Source organism: Colobus angolensis, unplaced genomic scaffold, assembly GCF_000951035.1.
Source record: "Colobus angolensis palliatus isolate OR3802 unplaced genomic scaffold, Cang.pa_1.0 Scaffold100, whole genome shotgun sequence".
Lineage (NCBI taxonomy): Eukaryota > Metazoa > Chordata > Mammalia > Primates > Cercopithecidae > Colobus > Colobus angolensis.
The window spans coordinates 7,474,916-7,492,707 of NW_012110920.1; the positions used below are offsets into that span (position 1 = coordinate 7,474,916).

General features: G+C 41.3%; 1 protein-coding gene across 9 annotated transcripts in view; it reads left to right on the forward strand.

Annotated features, from left to right (window-relative positions):
- Window positions 1-17,792, forward strand: part of HHAT (hedgehog acyltransferase) — a 352,024-nt gene that overhangs the window by 129,193 nt on the left and 205,039 nt on the right. For all 9 annotated transcript variants that reach the window (XM_011938280.1, XM_011938312.1, XM_011938271.1 and 6 more), the window contains one exon: window positions 7,548-7,698. In XM_011938280.1, the coding sequence (XP_011793670.1) occupies window positions 7,548-7,698 (151 nt within the window). The remainder of the gene's footprint in view (window positions 1-7,547; window positions 7,699-17,792) is intronic.

Consider the following 17,792-nt stretch of genomic DNA (forward strand, 5'->3'; position numbering starts at 1 on the left):
CAGAGTCTCGCTCTGTCGCCCAGGCTGGAGTGCAGTGGCCAGATCTCAGCTCACTGCAAGCTCCGCCTCCTGGGTTTACGCTAGTCTCCTGCCTCAGCCTCCCGAGTAGCTGGGACTACAGGCGCCTGCTACCTCGCCCTGCTAGTTTTTTTGTATTTTTTTGGTAGAGACGGGGTGAAGCTACAAAGCTTTAATCACAAAGTTAAGCAAAATCTAGAGTAGGTTTGATGTGTACAAAGTAAAAGTTATTAGAGGAACTTGGAGCAGAAAATGTCCAGCTGAGAGGTCAGGCCATGGACTGAAGCAGGAGCCCAGGACAGGCTGGAGATGAGAGCGTGGAGTCGGGGGGCACAAGCTAGTAAAGGCAGCTTCCTGAAGCTGAGGGAAGTGGGAGCCAGTACCTGACACACACGATGAGACTCGGAAGGCAGGGGTCAAACACGCAAAGATGGCAGCTCTGCAGCCAGCCCACAGAGCCGAGGGGCACCTCTCTCCAATCCTGGCAAATGCTGGCACAAGATGCAACTGGACTCTTTCTGTTGCTCATGAATTTTCATGAGGCAGTTGCTGAGTTGTTCTCCAGGTCTGTGGGGGAATTAACAATTCACAAGGTGATCTCATACAACTCAGACCCTTGTGTTTACCCCCGGGAAGATCTTCTGATCATTAACAAGGTTCTTTGGACACGCTACTCTGTGTTGTGTATTACCCTGCTGCTTGGAGGTCCTGATGTTCAGCCATGTGGGGATGGCCTTTGGATATCCTGTAATCTGGTAGACAATATCAGCAAGTACAAAAAGACCTGTAAGATAATGAGTAGAAATGTTAGTTGCACTTCCTCATATGTGGTACAGATAATAGAATACTAGAATTGAAATCATATGAGTAAAACATTTTTAAAAAACCTAAAAATTTATATGTAGAGAAGGTACTTTTGGAAGCTTGGCATTTGGAAAAGATGCCATTGATTTTGGAGCCAAGAGACCTGGGTTAAAGTCCCAACTGTGGATTGACTCAGAGGCTTGCGAAGGTCACTTAATCCTTATCAATCTTTGCATTCTAATATGATATATGGGGACAATACTTGTGGGATAGGGTGGCAAAAATTAACAGTGGGATAATGGACATGAAAGTGCATTCATTCTTTCATCCCATTCATTCATTCATTCAGCAAATACTCATTGCTTATTTTGTGTTATGTGCCAGGCACTGGTTGGTGCTAAGGAGATGGAATTAAAGAAGATAGCTGTGATCTTTGCCCTTGAGATCTTATCGATAACTAGACTTTACAGAAAGCTGAACCACATTATGCACTGGGAAAGTACCGTGTGACTATTTTAGCTGGGGCAGTTAGAAAAACTTTAAGAAATAATGGCACTTAGATGGGTAATGGCAGTTTAAGGGTAACTCTACCCTTAAACTTAGGTAGAATTTTGGCAGACAAAATGGAGGAAGGGAACCTCTAGGCAGAGAAAAGAGTGTGAGCAAAGAGAAAGTGAAGGAGAGAATTGAATAAAATGAGTGGTTCAATGAGGACAGGAATGTCAGGGCAGGAAAAACAGGTTGGGCCTGGCCTTGGCTTCTCCTTCCCATTCCCTCCACCTTTCAGCGCGAGATTTTTAGCCACTCATTTGTGGACTAGAGCCGAGAGGAGGGTGATCAGCCAGATGGGATCCAATCACTAGCTTCTTCATTTTTAGTTAAAATTATGACAAGTCAAGATTAAAAACAAAGAAGGACTGGGTAGGTATGTATATCAATCTAGGAAGAACTAAATTCCAGGGAAGCTAGTTGGGATATTTTCTCAGCCCTCCTAGAACTCTTATAGAATTTGACATTCATCTCCTTTTGTCTTGAAAATCTGTGCCATTTATAGTTTTCAAGGGGAGAAAGCTAAATTCTGTTTTGGACGAGTTGAGTTTCAAGATGGCCCAATTAGGGGTGGCCTGCTGTTAGGCAGAATTAACTACACATTTAGTAACTTCAAGGCAGTAGCTAACATAGTGCTGGGACTTCTTTCTCTCCTTTTCACCAATGTTCTTGATACTGGGAATACAGTATCCAAGGTCCCAAACCTACAGAAGACTCATTGATTTGGTGGCAGGTCTGAACTTCAGTTCAGAGATTTAAGAATCCTCAGAGCTGACTGTATACACTTCCCGGAAATACTGTGATACAGTTTGTCTTCCTACTGTAGTATAAGGGGAATTTTTCATTCAGTTACTTCTTAAGGAAATGCTTATCAAACATCAACCATATGGCAAATATTAGGTGCTGGGAATGCAAGAGGTATAACACACCATTCCTGATCTTAAGGAACCTACGGCCTTAAGCTATACACACATGTGTACAACTGTGGTCTGATAGGATAAAGACAGATCTTTATCCTAGAAGGGAGTATGATGACAGCCCAAGAGGAAGCAGAGTGGCTGCATAGCTGACCTCCTCACCCCCTTCAAGTTTTTGCTGAAATGTCCTCATTTTGATGAAGATCACTCCACTCTCCTTTTAAAAAGGGCAGCATCTGCCACCTCAGCACTTCAGAGCTCCCTCACCCTATTCTACAGTTTTGCTCTTTCCATTACATTTATTGTCCTCTGTCTCAGTTGGCTGTTGCTGAATAACAAACCATCTCCAAACTTACCAGCTTAAAACAATGATTGCCTCTGTCTCCCTGTTCTGTTGGTTGACTGTACTTGGCTGGGTAGTTCTTGCTTGGGGTCTATCCTATAGTTGCAGTCAGACGTCAGCCAGGGTTGCCATCTTTCAAAGGTGTGACTGGGCAGGATGTCCAAGAGGTTTTCTCACATGGCTGGGCATTCAGGCTGCTGTCAGCTGGGAGCTCGGCTGATGCTGTTCCCCAGAACATCTTCATGTGGCCACTCTGTGTGGCTTGGGCTTCTTTATATGACAACTTGTTTCTAAGAGGTAGTGTTCAAAGATTGAGCATTCCAAGGGGCAGGAAGTGGAAGGTGCCCGGCCAGTGGCAGACCATGCTTGGAATTAGAACAGCATCACTTCTTCTGTATCTGTTGGTCCTAGGACCTGCCCAGATTTACTCTTGATGGGGGAGTGGCAAGGTCACATTGCAGAAGACCATATGGGATGAAAGATACAGTTGCAGCCCTTGTCAGGAAGTCATTCTGTCATACTTCCTAAGTTCATATAAAGTTTATTTTTATGTCTATTTTTTTGTTGACTCTTGCTAGGGTATAAGCCCCATGAAAGCAGGAGTATCCACTGATGCATTCCAAGCACCTAGAACCATGCTTGGCACATATGTACACAATGAATGTTTGTTAAATGTGCAATGAATGGTGTCTGATCCTCTGTGTTTAGGTTGTTGCCTGTCCTCGGGGTGTGAGTATTAATCTCACTCCTAATTTACATTCTTTTCTCTTTTAACAGTCCGTAACACTCCATAAGGGCTGTTATCATGCCTTTTTATTCACTACCATATTGCTCAGTGCCTGGCAAGGAGCTGATGTTCAATAACTGTATGTTAAATGAATGGGATGAGACCATATTTGAGCTGGGATCTGAAGGATACATAGTATTTTGCCAAGAAAAGAAGGAGGAGAGGTAGGGCACAGAGGCAGAAGAAAATACTGTGTGGCAAAAGAGAAGGGTAAATGAGACTGCAGTGAAACTGTGAGTCCCCTGAGGCTAGGTCCCACCGATTTGACCTCTAGTCTATTTCTCATAGGACTTAACTGGTGATTCCATTAGTCATACCCTCTGCACATGCTTGTTGAATGAATGTCAAAGGAGTGTGTAATACATGAACTCATATATGGCTTTTCTTTGTAGGGGAAGAAGTTGGGTTAGATAAAGTCATAACTCTTGCTAATTGAGAAAATCTTATACATACAACCCAGAAATATTTGTTAAAGTATTGAAAAATAGTAAAATGTAATTTTTTGAGCATAACTAAAGCTAATTCAATTTATGTCAAATAACTCGCAATCAGAGTAGAGTCATTTATAGTCTTATGTTGCCTTCCTGCCTATTGTATGCCCAAGAGAATGCAGCAAAATATTTAGGGTCAACCCTGAAACTTAGACCAAATCTTACAAGGGAAAGAGACTAATTTTTAGGTCAAGGGGAAAGAAGAATGAGCCATGCATTTTTCTTTTTTCTTTTTCTTTTTTGGGACAGAGTCTCACGCTGTCACCAGGCTGGAGTGAAGTGGCGCGATCTTGGCTCACTGCAGTCTCCGCCTCCCAGCTTCAAGCGATTCCACTGCCTCAACCTGGAATCGCTTGAACTGAGTAGCTGGGAGTACAAGCATGCATCACCATGCCCAGTGAATTTTTTGTGTTTACTTAGTAGAGAGGTGACTTCACCATGTTGGCCAGGATGGTCTTGATCTCCTGACCTCGTGATCCACCTGCCTCAGCCTCCCAAAGTGCTGGGACTACAGGCATGAGCCACCGTGCCTAGCCAAGCCATGCATTTTTCAAAGGGATAATGAAAATCAACAGCAAGACAGCAGAGTAGTGAAATCCACAGTGCAAACCCAATTTTTAAAGAAAATTAACACACAAATTATTCTTTGTAATTTAATCTTTAAATTTAATATTGTTTTAAAAATCATTATGTGTCTTTTATTATATAAGCTTGTAAACCAGATATTAAAATTTCAAGGAAAAAATCTATTTAAGCCTTTCATATCTTAAGTCATAAGAAATACTCAGTGACAGGAAAATAGAGCACTTGTATGACTTCTTTTTTTTTAATATTATAAAAATGTATTTAATTAATCATTTTGTTGGTTATCTGGTTAACTTTTCTCTGTATCTTTTTTTTTTTTTTTTAAGTTCTAGGGTACATGTCCACAGCGTGCAGGTTTGTTACATATGTATACATGCTTTCCATTCACATAGTGCTTTAAGAAAACCCAAATCAAGCCCAATTACCTTATCTTTAATTATATTTAGCAGTAGAGTTTATTAAACATCTATGCAAAATCAGTCTTTTCCTTAGCCCAGTTCTGTGTAAAAGTACTAACAAATAGTGAATATTTTGTACAAACAGTGACTCATAAAAATGTAGATTCAGCCATAGATTTTAATTTATATGCCTTGGATCTGACAAATGTACAAAAATAGTGTAAAAAATAAAGCAATACTTGAGACATGTAGCAACCCATTTTTCCTGATCTGGCATCCTGTTAGCAGGGAGGAGAAGTCTGTAATGCTTCATATACGTAAGAGCTTGGCACGGCCTTAACGATGCATAGTCTTCCATAGGTCCATTGATGCCTTCAGTTCTTCAGGTGGATCATTTTCAGCTCTGGAAGCATTTTACCCTTTAATCAGTCATTCTTACGTATGTGTCCTGCCATCTCTAGTTGTGGAATTTTTCTGGCTAGAGCCTAATGGCTCATTTTGCATGAGTTGCGAGCCTCCCTCATTGCCATCTCAGCCAGTGAGACTGATTTGTCACCCAGAGTGATCACATGCCCTTCAAGTATTTTATGATAGTATTGCTAGGACATATGTCTCACTTCTTGCTGAACGTGTGCTGTATACCTATATTCACATGTATGTGTACATATATATTCACACACATATATCAGATTTTTTTCCTGACTCTTATCAGGCACATCCAAGAATGCTGAAAGTTTATCCCTAGCCCTTCAGCGGGTATGACTGTAGTCTGATTTTCAAAAGTCTGAAGAACCTGTTTGATCACTTCTGAATGGGAATGAGACACAGCAGTTCCCAGGGGTTTCTCCTTGTAGGATGTATGACTTTCACATTTGAACCACCACCTGCCATCACCCAAACTATATATTCAGAAAGTGGCTTATGTTTTTCTTCTGGCACCAGGGTTACCATTTATAGCCACACACTCGATAATAGTGACATTCTTTCAAAGATCCTAGTGTGGCATCAAAGAGGACAGACAGTGGTATTTTCTGCCAGTACCTCTTTGAAGCTTGGTTATTTCCTTCAGAATATCCCAGAAGATAACCTGGTCTGCCACACCGACATGTCCTGCAGTAATTTTCTGCACAGTGGGGAGGGCAATCTTGAGGTGAGAGAGCATGTGACCATTTATCATCTTCCCTGGGGGCTCCTTCTGAGCTTGGCCTGTGGACTTCTCCTTGTGGGCACTGCTCTGGCGGACCCACTGCCTCCTTACTCCGCTAGACCTCAGGCCTTCATGTGAGTTTTCCTTTTTTTTTTCCCAAAGAGCTTTATTGGAAGATAGCTCACATACCATAAAATCCACCCCTTTAAAGTGTACAGTTCAGTGACTTTTACTATATTCACAGATATGATTCACCTATCACCACCACCAGTTTTAGAATATTTTCATTGCCTTGAAAAGAAACCCCACCTTTTATTAATTGCTGCACCTTCTCCCCAAGAAACCACTAACCTACTTTGTCTCTATAGATTTCCCTATTCTGGGCCTTCATATGAATGGAATAATACAATATGTGGTCTTTTGTGACTGGCTTATTTCACTTAGCTTCATGTTTTCAGGGTTCATCCACATTGTGGCATTTATCAGTACTTCATTCCTTTTTATGGTGGGAAGTTATTCTGTTGTATAGACAGACCACATTGTGTTTATCCATTCATCTGCTGATGGATGTTTAGGTGGTCTCCTCTTTTGGCTGTTGTGAATAATGCTGCTCTGTATATTGGGGTATAAGTTTTTGTGTGAACATATGTTTTGTGTGAACATTTCATTTCTCTTGGGTATATAACAAGGAGTGGAGTTGCTGGGTCATGTGTAACTCTGCTTAATCATTTGGGGAACCACCAGACTGTTTTCCAAAGCAGCTCCCTCGCTCTGCACTCCCAGCAGCTGTGCCTGGTGGTTCCAGTTTCTCCAGATCTTCATCAACACTTGCTGATCTGACCTTTCGATTCTAGTTATCCTAATGGGTATAGACTCATGTCGGTTTTCTTTTTTAACTTTTAAATTTTGGGTGTGCATTGTAGATGTATATATGTATGAGGTATGGGGGATACAGCAAACAGGCATATGATGCATAATAATCGATACAGGCATTCAGTGTATAATAATCACATCAGGGTAAATAGGGTACCCATTACCTCAAGCATTTATCCTTTGTGTTACGAATAACACATTTATATTTAGTTATTTTAAAATGTGTAATTAATTATTGACCAAAGTTACCCTGTTATTCGGTCAAATAGTAGATCTTATTCTTTTTTTTTGTACCCATTATCGCGTAGGTTTTGAAAGATTTTGGAAGGATTTTCCCCTTTGTAATAGTTTTTTAATGCAACGTACACATTTTGGGCATTCTCTTTCCTAGTATCTGTAAAAGCATGACTGCTAAGAGGTCCTCTTGCCTGTCACAATAATGAAATTTCATTTTTTGTTAAAAAATTTCATTGAAGAAAACCAATGTGGGATACTTTTGTAAAATGTGCGAGTGGAAGGGAGGAAGGGGTGGGTGGAGAAGCGAGGCAGTTGGCATAGCTCCTGGGGTGCTGGTCTGCTCCAGGAAGCTGCTGTGACTCTCATCCGTGTGTCTGACTGGCCTGTTTGCCTTTCAGGAGGACTGGCGTTAGCCCAGGTGCTCTTTTTCTACGTGAAGTACTTGGTGCTCTTTGGCGTGCCGGCTCTGCTCATGCGCCTGGATGGACTCACTCCGCCCGCCCTCCCTCGCTGCGTGAGCACCATGTTCAGTTTCACCGGGATGTGGAGGTCAGGCGCTGGGTTTGCTAAAGTTGGTCAGGCGTGTCCAGTGGGAGGAGCACGGCTGCACAGGCCTCAGAGGGTTCGGGCTACTGTCCTCTCCCTGTCTCTCACTCAAGCTGCATTTGGCATCCGTGTCTTCATCCTACTAACAGGATGACTAATCCATGCTTTCTGGGTCTCTCACAATTATGATTAGTCTGTGTAGATGGGTGAGATAAGAAAGTTTCTTTCTGAGTCTGTATACTGGTGCACAAAGGGTTATGTTTCAAGTGGTTTCTTACTAACTTGGGAAAGGCTACTGTATCTTGATTTTTTAATTGCTTTCTCTTTTTCTTGAAAATGACATCAGTATATGTGAGACTGTTAAGAAAAATAGACTCAGGATAATAGGTTAGGCCAGTGTTGCAGCATACTATTTATAAATGTCTCTAAGTTTCATTTTTCTTATCTCTTTAACAGTAGTAAAGATAATCTCTGTCGCAAGGAGTTGTTTTGAAGATTAAATAACCTAATGCATGTAGAGCAGGTGGTATAATATAGATGTTTACTAATGTTAGCTTAACACTTGTGTTATTCTTATGCTCAGTGAACGTGATAGACAGACACTTTTTTTCTGAAATTTTCTTTTCTAGATTTTGACCCATAGTCTTATGGTTGGTGTGGAGTCTTTTTTTCCTTAGTCCTTCTGCCATTTCGGATTGTTGTTTTCAACGTGTGGACTTGTTGCTGTGTTCCTCTTATCACTTCGAGAGTGTAATAAGTGACAGGATTGCGTTTGCAATGGGAAACCTAATGGAAGAACCTCAGGGTCAGCACTGGCACAACCATGGGAGTCGGTGCCTGATTCATGTGACTCATTCCTTTTTATTTTTTAATTTTTGAGACAAGTTCTTGCTATGTTTCCCAGGCTAGTCTCAAACTCTGGGCTAGATCCTTCCGCCTGAGCCCCCCAGTAGCTGGGATTACAGGCTTATTCATTCTTAAATTTCATCTCTGTAGACAAAAAACCCCAAGACACAGGTAGGGGAAGAGCTCAATAAATACTGCCATATCTAATGTTGCTGTTCAAAAGGAGGTGGGTAGCACTCAACATCCTGATTTTTCATAGTAACTTATTACAGATGCTGAATTTATCAGAGCCTCTCTAAATACATTTTATTTTTGGTCCAGCTTGCTTCTTGGAGTAAGAAATTTCCTATGGTGATTGCAAGGAATGTCAAGTAGTTACTTTGATTTGTCCTTACTTCATCAAATATCACAGGTTGCCCTGTTTTCATGGCAAGATTGGGGAATGTTGGCAAAGAGGTACTCTCTAACTAGAAGGCCAGGGAATGGATTTTGTTGAAAAGGTGACGCTGGTTGGAAGGCTCTGTTAACTTTTGATTTACTCATCAAAGTCACTTACTGAGTCAATGGGTTGGGACCCAGCATGGTTTGGGAACATGTCACAAGTGTCTGGTGTGAACCTTGCACAGTCCCTGTGCCTACTCAGTGTGAATGCTTGTATTGTTGCATTTCTTGGGAAGCACATTCCCCTAAAAGGCTTCTCCCGTATTGGCTGGCATGATAAAATCATAACTCCCTGGCATGCCTGCTGGTTTCTGGGTCCATGTCCATAAATACCAACCCATTGTGTCACCAGAGGCAGTTTTGGCAGTTGACTATTTCATACTCAAAATGGTTGTCTTCTTGTCCTTTATTTTAATATTTTTTTTGTCCAAGGAAGACCTTCAGTTCTATGTCAACCACAGATGTGGAGAGAACATGTCTGTCAAGACCTTTGTCACTGTCTTGATTAGAACTAGACTCATATAGTTGAGACCCCAGGCTGCTAAGACACTCTCTCGCCTCACTCAGTTAAAGTTTTAAGACAAATGTGGACAAAAGAGTAGTAATGAAAAGTTATTCTGAGGAGGAAGCTCTGGGGTGACCCCTTGGAGTGATGTGGTTCTAAAAAGAGGTGTTTCTGAGGGCATGTGACAAAATAACAAAGAGGGCCTTTCCTGGGAGTGACCTAGACTTTCATCCTAGCTTCGTTAGCATGCATAGGTGTAGGTTTTCCTCTCCACATTTTTAGGTTTCTTGAAGTATTTTCCGGGGTGCTAATTATACTTAGAAACACACAGGTCTTTGTACAGAATGGCCATTTCATACCAAGTAGCTAAATTTAGGTATGGAGATGAACTTTTTCTGAGATTCAGTGTACAATGTAAGACTCAGAAGTAGTTTTTTAATTGAAAAAAAAAAATAACAATTAGTGTCTCTTTTGTGTGATTTGCAGATGCTCCTTGACTAGTAGGAGGAGGTTGACCATGTTTCACGTTCAGTATCTGGTAGCATAACCCTGACACTGGTCTTGGTCTCATTCTCTAACTTTTCTTTTTAAGAATGCTTGTTAAAGGAAACTAGGTTTTGAATTTGTAATTTCTGCTAACAGCTAACCTTACTTTTTCTGGGCCATCTGTTGAAATATTGCTGCAGACAGGGAATGGCTCTCTTCCTGGATTTAGGTTTGAGAAGAATTTAATCATGAGCAGATGTGAACGCTGAGGATGCAAATTATTCTGCTGGGTCATGTCAGCTATTCACAAGGTGACGTAAAGGGTATGGTGGATGGGAAGTGGAGGGAAGAATCTCCAGAGATGATTTAATGGTTACCTGAACTTCTCAGAGATCTACGCTGAATGAGATTTAGAACTGCTGATAGAGGAATATTTAGCCCCCCCCCATTTTAATGGAGCCATAACCTCCTGAACACCGTGCTGACTGATTGCATCATCTTTCAGCCTACTTAGCATTGAGAGACTTGAAGTCAGCAGCCTGCCATATCAGAGGAATATGAGCTCTACATCGTAGAAAAGACAAAATTGGCCATTACCAGAGAGATAATCTTCCTTGCCATGCTAGTTCAAATTGACTGTGAAAAATTGCAATTCACCAAGAAGGCCAAAACCTGAAAGTTAGGACCTGATGGGTTTGTTTTTCTTTCCTCGTAAACCTTCTCTTTCATATAATTTCTGCTCAGATTATTTACAGATATAACAAGACTCCAAGAAGTACCTGTATTCCCACTTGCATGATTTTTCCATGGTCTTATGGACCTGAGAAAATGATAATTTTCTGCTTAACTTTTGGATTTCACGTTTTAATTTAGATTGGCTGAGATCTGTAATGAGCATTTTTTGCCAGGAGTCATTAAAGATGACGCTGCATGTCTAAGGCTCCAAATAAGAGATCTGATCCTATTTTTGTGATTTGATTTCTAGCTATGGAAGCAAAGCGATAGAATTTCCCATGGTGGCTGGTGAGTTATGGGTCAGTTTCAATTATTTCAAGCTGTGTCCTGCACAGCTTGCCCTCTGCATTTCTTGAATTATGATGCTTTCAGGTGTTCAGAGGCAAACTCATGCATCATTGCTTATCCCGGGGGAATCTGGGTGCTGTTGGTGGCTGCTAGACCTTAATATATAGGAGTATCTTTAGGCTGGGGATGAGGAGGAATCTGAGCACCTTCCTTTAGTGAGGTAGGTTGCGTGGGCTGTTAGGTCAATAGAAGAATTTAGGTCCCTAGGTAGAGAGTTGGTCCAGCATGTTAGATGATAAATCAGCTCTGCAAACTGCTGGCTTTGCATTAGTACTGCCTTTGAATCATGCTTAACCACCAGTTGCAGGGCAGGATGGCGGGCATGGAGTTGGTGAAATATTTTATCATGTTTACCGACATTGTTGGGTAGAAAGCTGGAATAGGGTGAGCATAAATAAGAAAAGGTCAAATAGGTGCTGTTAATATGAGATTGTTTTTTGGGCAGCGATCTATTGACTAAGAGCTGGCTACCTACTAGTTATGTGACTTTGGACAAATAATTTAAATTCTCTGGGTCAATCTTTTAATCTCTAATAGGAGAATAGTACTACTTTGCCTCATGGGGTGCTATGAGGATTGAGTGAGCCTGGTATATAGTAGGTCCTCAGGAAGGGGTAGTTTCTTAGTACTTTTTTTTTTTGCTTGAAAATCAAACAAAGCCAGAGGTGACCGAGAGGTCCACCTGCTAATGGACCGGGGTAGGGAGGCAGCGAGCAGTGATGGGACTGGCTGATGGAAGGCTCAATTTCAGCTCTGTACCGGAGATGTGATGATTCAGAGACAGAGACTACAGTGGAAGCAGTACGGGCTGGACCTTCAGAGGAGGGGCCTTGGTCTTGTCATTTTTGTCTGCTTCCTTATGTGAGAGGAAGACTGAGGTGTCAGATGAAAAGACTAGGAACAGCATCTTGTCACTAGACAATGCCTGTGTTCCCCTCTACTTGTCTGTTAGCCCTAGCCACATTGAAGGGAGATGACCACCAGGATCCCTGTGCTAAAGTACAACCACCCCCACAAATCTCCTTATTCCTCAGTTTCTTGAGGCATTAAAATGGGGCTGATCACAGTACTCATCTCACTGGATTGTTGTAAGGGTTAGGTAAGATCATGTACTAAAGCACTGGATACACTGCAGGCAAGCTGCAGACACCAAAATATAAGTGATTAACTAATCATTACATAATTATATAAATAATGATTAATAATCATTACAAATAGAGTAAAATTTATACCATTTGTTTGTTTGTGGTTTATTTATGAGACAGTGTCTCGCTCTGTCACCCAGGCTGGAATGCAGTTGTGTGATTATAGCTCATAGCAGCCTCTACCTCCTGGGCTCAGGTGATCCTCCTGCCTCAGCTTCCCAAGTAGCTGTGACCACAGGCATGCACCACCATACCCGGCTAATTTTTTTTTTTTTTTAAATTCTAGGATACATGTGCTGAATGTGCAGGTTTGTTACATAGGTATACACGTGCCATGGTGGTTTGCTGCACCTATCAACCCATCATCTAGGTTTTAAGCTCCACGTGCATTAGGTATTTGTCCTAATGTGCTCCCTCCCCTTTCCCCCACACTTGCCTAATTTTTAAATTTTTTTTGTAGAGGAAGGGCCTCTACTGTTTTGGCTAGACTGGTCTTGAACTCCTGGCCTTAAGCAATCTTCTCACCTTAGTCTCCCGAAGTGCTGGGATTACAGGCATGAGACACTGTGCCCAGCCCCACCATTTGCTTGTTTTTTAATTTCTCAGAAAAGAAAGACCTGATAAGGTGCTAAGTGTTGAAGTAGATGGAAGGTAGAAGAGGTGAGTGACAAAAGGTGGAAGACATGGATTTCAAATTAGATGCATGTGAGTCCCCTGAATCTGCCCCAGTATGACCTCTCCCCCACCCCTCACAGAGCTCTTATTCATTCATATAACTTTGCAAGCAGTTTCCAGCCACTAGACATTTATCTTACCTCATATTTTGGGTACCTACCTTAGTCAACCCCTCTCTCATAGTTCCATCTCAACAAACTCAAAACATATTTTCTTTCTTGTAGCATTCATATTTTAAAATCCCCTTACCTTTTCCTTCAAACATAGCCTTCCATAGATCAAAGTGGAAAGGGCTATCAAGTTAAAGCAAATTTTACAAACCATCATTATATTTTGCTTCCTGAATTTATTTTGCTTCACAGATTTATTTTTGCTTCACAGATACTGTGTCCTCTTCTCCATTTTCTCCCCATGTGGAAGATTTTTTTTGGGGTGCCTGTACTGACAAGCTCTTAGATGACTGTTACAGTAAGAAGTAATCTAATGTAAGAAGCACCAGACATTTTCAGATGAAAGATGTTGATCACCAGTCACCAGAACATAGTGTTTGAGGCCACAGATCTAGAGCCTGAACTGCCTGGGTTTGAATCCTGGCTCCACTGCTTATTAGCCGATGACCTCCCTGTGCCTTCGTTTCGTTCTCTGTAAGATGGAGATACTATAAAGGGTATCCAATTCCTAATGGAGCTGGAACCCTGTACCTTTCACGGTAATAGTCACACTGTACTTGGTTGCAACCCACCAGCCCATAAGCCCTTTGAAGGCAGTGATCATGTCTTATTCTTGTTTAATGTTGTAATCCTAGCACCCTCCTCGGTGCCCAGCATTCAGTGGAAATCTATGCTGAATGGACACTGGTCACTCTTCTGAAATTTTGATCACCAGGTCTTAAGAGCAAGATTTCCAAGTATTTAGGTCTGGCAGCTGAGCGGCTTCTCTCTGCAGCATGTGGTGACATGTGGCTGTAGGTGTACCATACCATGACTGCTGTTGATACTCCACTGTTATCTCCCTGTTTTTCTCATTAAGTATTAATACATGAAATGCCAACATATCGCATCTGCCGTGATTTCTTTGAGAATGACTTTGCCTTATAAGGAATCTAGAAAGAAGAATGTTTGCCTTTCTTACTTTATTACTGTCATTATTTTATCAGATGTTGTGCCACATCCTAGATATGAGATGAGGGAGAAAGTTACAAATATAAAGGCAGAAAAGGGAATCAATTCAGACTTGGCTATGAGAGAGGAGTTTGGCAACTGTTTATCTTTGGGGGTAGGATTTTTCTGAGGGAGGTGCTGAAAGGAGATATCCTAATGCCTTACAGAGGAAGATGAGAAACTGGATGCGGGGCTGGGAGTGAAGCCTTTCTAAAACATATCCTCAGAATAGCCCAAACTCTAATAATAATAATCATAATAACAGCAATAGCAGTAGCAGCAGTGCAAAGAACATAATGCTTACATTCTGCCAGGACAGTTATTTTTAAAACATGTTTTAAATTCATTTAAAATAACATTATTAAGCCCATTATATGTTAATATAACATTTTTTTCTGAAAATATCTATTTCAATAAATAAATTGGAAGTAACTATTTCCAATATCAAATAATTTAGTGAGAAGAGTTTTTTTGCAGATTTAAACAAAATTCTAGCAATTTTCAATGCACTGTTGTTTACTGTAGTCACCATATTGTACGACAGATCTCTTGAATTTACTCCTTCTAACTGAAATTTTGTATCCTATGAAGTAGTCAGTATAATTACAGATAATCTAGGGAAATGGGCAAATATTAAGAACAAGTCTAATTCATCTAAAATATTCACCACCTTTGGCAAGTAAAATTATCTGCTCCTGTAATAAGATCAGATAACATCTCAAAATCAATTAGAAGGTACTTGAGCTATTACAGCTTTGAAAATGTGTATCCCTGTGTTTGTGCATGCACACACACTCAAGTATAATTTATTCAGAAAAAAAATCCTCCCACACAGCTTGTTCCCACTTCTGCAAGGACAGTTCTAAGTTCTTTTATATATTCAATGTATTTCATCTTTACAAAACCCCTGTGAAGTAGGTACTATTATTTTTGCCACTCTACAGATGATGAAATTGAGGCATAGAGAGGTTGAGTAACTCTCCTTAGATCACACAGCGAGTGAGTGGTGGAGCTGGTATTTGAATCCAAACACATGGCTCTTGAGTCTGTGCTCTTGATCACTCCCTTTTACTGTCTCTCTAGTGAAATGGAACTGAAGCAGATTTCTCCTTCATGGTTTGGAGTGTGGGGCTTGTGGGACAGGATCTGGAATTTAGAGGTACCTGAGAATGACTATGGCTTACATACTGACTCCCTAGAAAGGGAATGGTTCAGGAAGTGATGGGAGGGGTTCAGTCTGTGTCACGGTTGATGAAAATAGTCAAACTCTGTAAAATATTTAAAGACGTTTATTCTGAGCCAAATATGAATGATCAAGGCCCAAGACACAGTCTCAAGAGGTCCTGAGAACCTGTGTTTGTTAGGTTATAGCTTGGTTGTATACCTCAAGGAGACATAACACATCAATGAATGCATGTGAGTTATTCATTTGTTTGGTCTGGAAAGGCAGGACAACTTGAAGTGGGGGCTTACAGGTCACAGGTGGATTTAAAGATTTTCTGATTAACAATTGGGAAAAGAGTTATCATCTAAAGACCTAGAATTGATAGCAAGGAATGTCTGGGTTAAGAGAAGGGGTTGTGGAGACCAAGGTTCTTATTATGTAGATGAAGTGGCTACTCTTAGAGACAATAGATGGCAAATATTTCCTCTTCAGACCTTTAAAAGGTGCTCAACTCTCAGCCAATCTCTTCAAGATCAGAAAAGGACCTGGAAAGGAAAGGGGATTCTCTACAGAATGTAAATTTCCCCCGCAAGAGACGGCTTTGCAGGGTCATTTCAGAATATGTCAAAGAGATATATTTTAGGGTAAAATACTTTAATTTCTTTCAGGGCCTGCTATCTGTCATTTAATGCAATACTAAAGTCAGGTTGGAATTTGGTATCTTATTGCCACAAAGAGTCTGTTTTGCCTTAAGATCTCTGTTTTAATGTTAATGCTGGTCAGTTGTGCCTGAATTTTGAAGGGAAGAGAGTATAATGAGGCATGTTCAACCCCTTCTTCCCATCATGGCCTGAACTAATTTTTCAGGTCTACTTTTAAATCCCCTTAGCCAAGAGAAGAGGTCCATTCAGTCGGTTGGGAGCGTTCAGTGTTTTGTTTTTGGTTTACAGCACCGAGCAGGGAGGGATGGGGAGAAAGGAATCACCAGTTTAACCTGAGTCACTGACTGAGTGAATGGTGTGGGGCCACTGGGGGCTTCTGTTCCTATCTTACATCCTTGTATTACAAACAACAATCCAGAAACAGCTGCCCTGATAGAGGAAGGAAGTGGAGGCTTTACCTGGTGCCCACAAAGACTTAATTTGACTTAATTTCTCCTGCCAGTCTCTCCTCCTGCATCTCCTCTCCCACAGCCACCTTGATGACTGTCTTCTTCTGTTCCTTTATCTCATTTCATGCTGGGTCAGGTCCTCCTTGCCAATGAAAAAGGAGAATTGTCCTACATCTGCTGGTCTTTAAGCTTCTGGGTCTCCTAGCTCTACCTTATTTCTAATTCAGACATACCTTCAGCAAAGTAGTGTTGTTTTTTGCCCCACCTCAGTTCTGAGGACTGAGTGCAACCTTCTATTTTTCTTAAATATTTACAGAATATTTGGATATGCCAATTTCACATTTATATGCAATTAAGGCTTCATTCTTTTCCTGTATAATTTCTGCCTTTAGTCATTAGCTGAGAATGTCCTTCTACACTCCATCTAAAATTTATTTTTATGTAGGGCAGAAATTCCTAATTTGGGGATCCACAAGCCACTGATTCAGTTTTTCTTTAGCTTTTCGAAAGACTACCCCCATAGAATCCCTGCCTCCTAGCAAGGGGACCGGCACATAGTAGGCACTTAACAAACCAATATTTTCTAAGTGAAAGAATGCATGGTCCTTCACCATTCCCACTCCTTTGAGGAAGAGATAAAGAGTAATTATTTATTTTCGGAGACAGGTTCTCATTCTGTTGCCCAGGCTAGAGTGCAGTAGTGCCATCATGGCTCACTGCAACCTCCACCTCTCCACCTTCTGGGCTCAGGTGGTCTTCCCACCTCAGCCTCCTGAGTAGCTGGGACTATAGACGTGCACCACCATGCTTGGCAAATTGAATTTCTGAAATATAGGTTTCACTTAATTTTTTATTTCCAGTGGTTAACCTGCCAGCCTAAGTCCATTTATGGTCATCATAAAATGCTGTCTTTTGCCATAGTCTCTATTTCCTATGTTGACCTGAGACTTTCTGGGCCCATCCTCCAGCAGCATGCATTCTAGGTTTTATGTTTCTTTAAAATGTAAATGTTTCTATTTTTGTGTGTATTGAAAAACTCAGCATTAGAATCCAAGAAGGAGTTTGTGTTTCTTTATTGGTCTAGTGGATAAGAGTGAGTCTGATGAGGAGGGAAAGGTGGTGAACTTGGCCTGGTTGGGGTCCAGACTTCTTCCTAACTTGGCCTCACCCCAGGTGTTTTTTGTTTGTTTGTTTGTTTGCTTGTTTGTTTTTGAGACAAGGTCTCACTCTGTCACTAAGGTTGGAGTGCATTGGCTCAATCAGGGATTACTGCAGCCTCAACTTCCCAGGCTCAAGTGATCTTCCTGCCTCAGCCCCCCCAAGTAATTGGGACTACAGGTGTGGGCCACCAGACGTAGCTATTTTTTTTTTTTGTTTTAGAGACGAGGTCTCGCTGTGTTGCCCATGCTGGTCTCGAACTCCTGAGTGCAAGTGATCCACCTGCCTTAGCCTCCCAAAGTGTTGGGATTGCAGGTGTGAG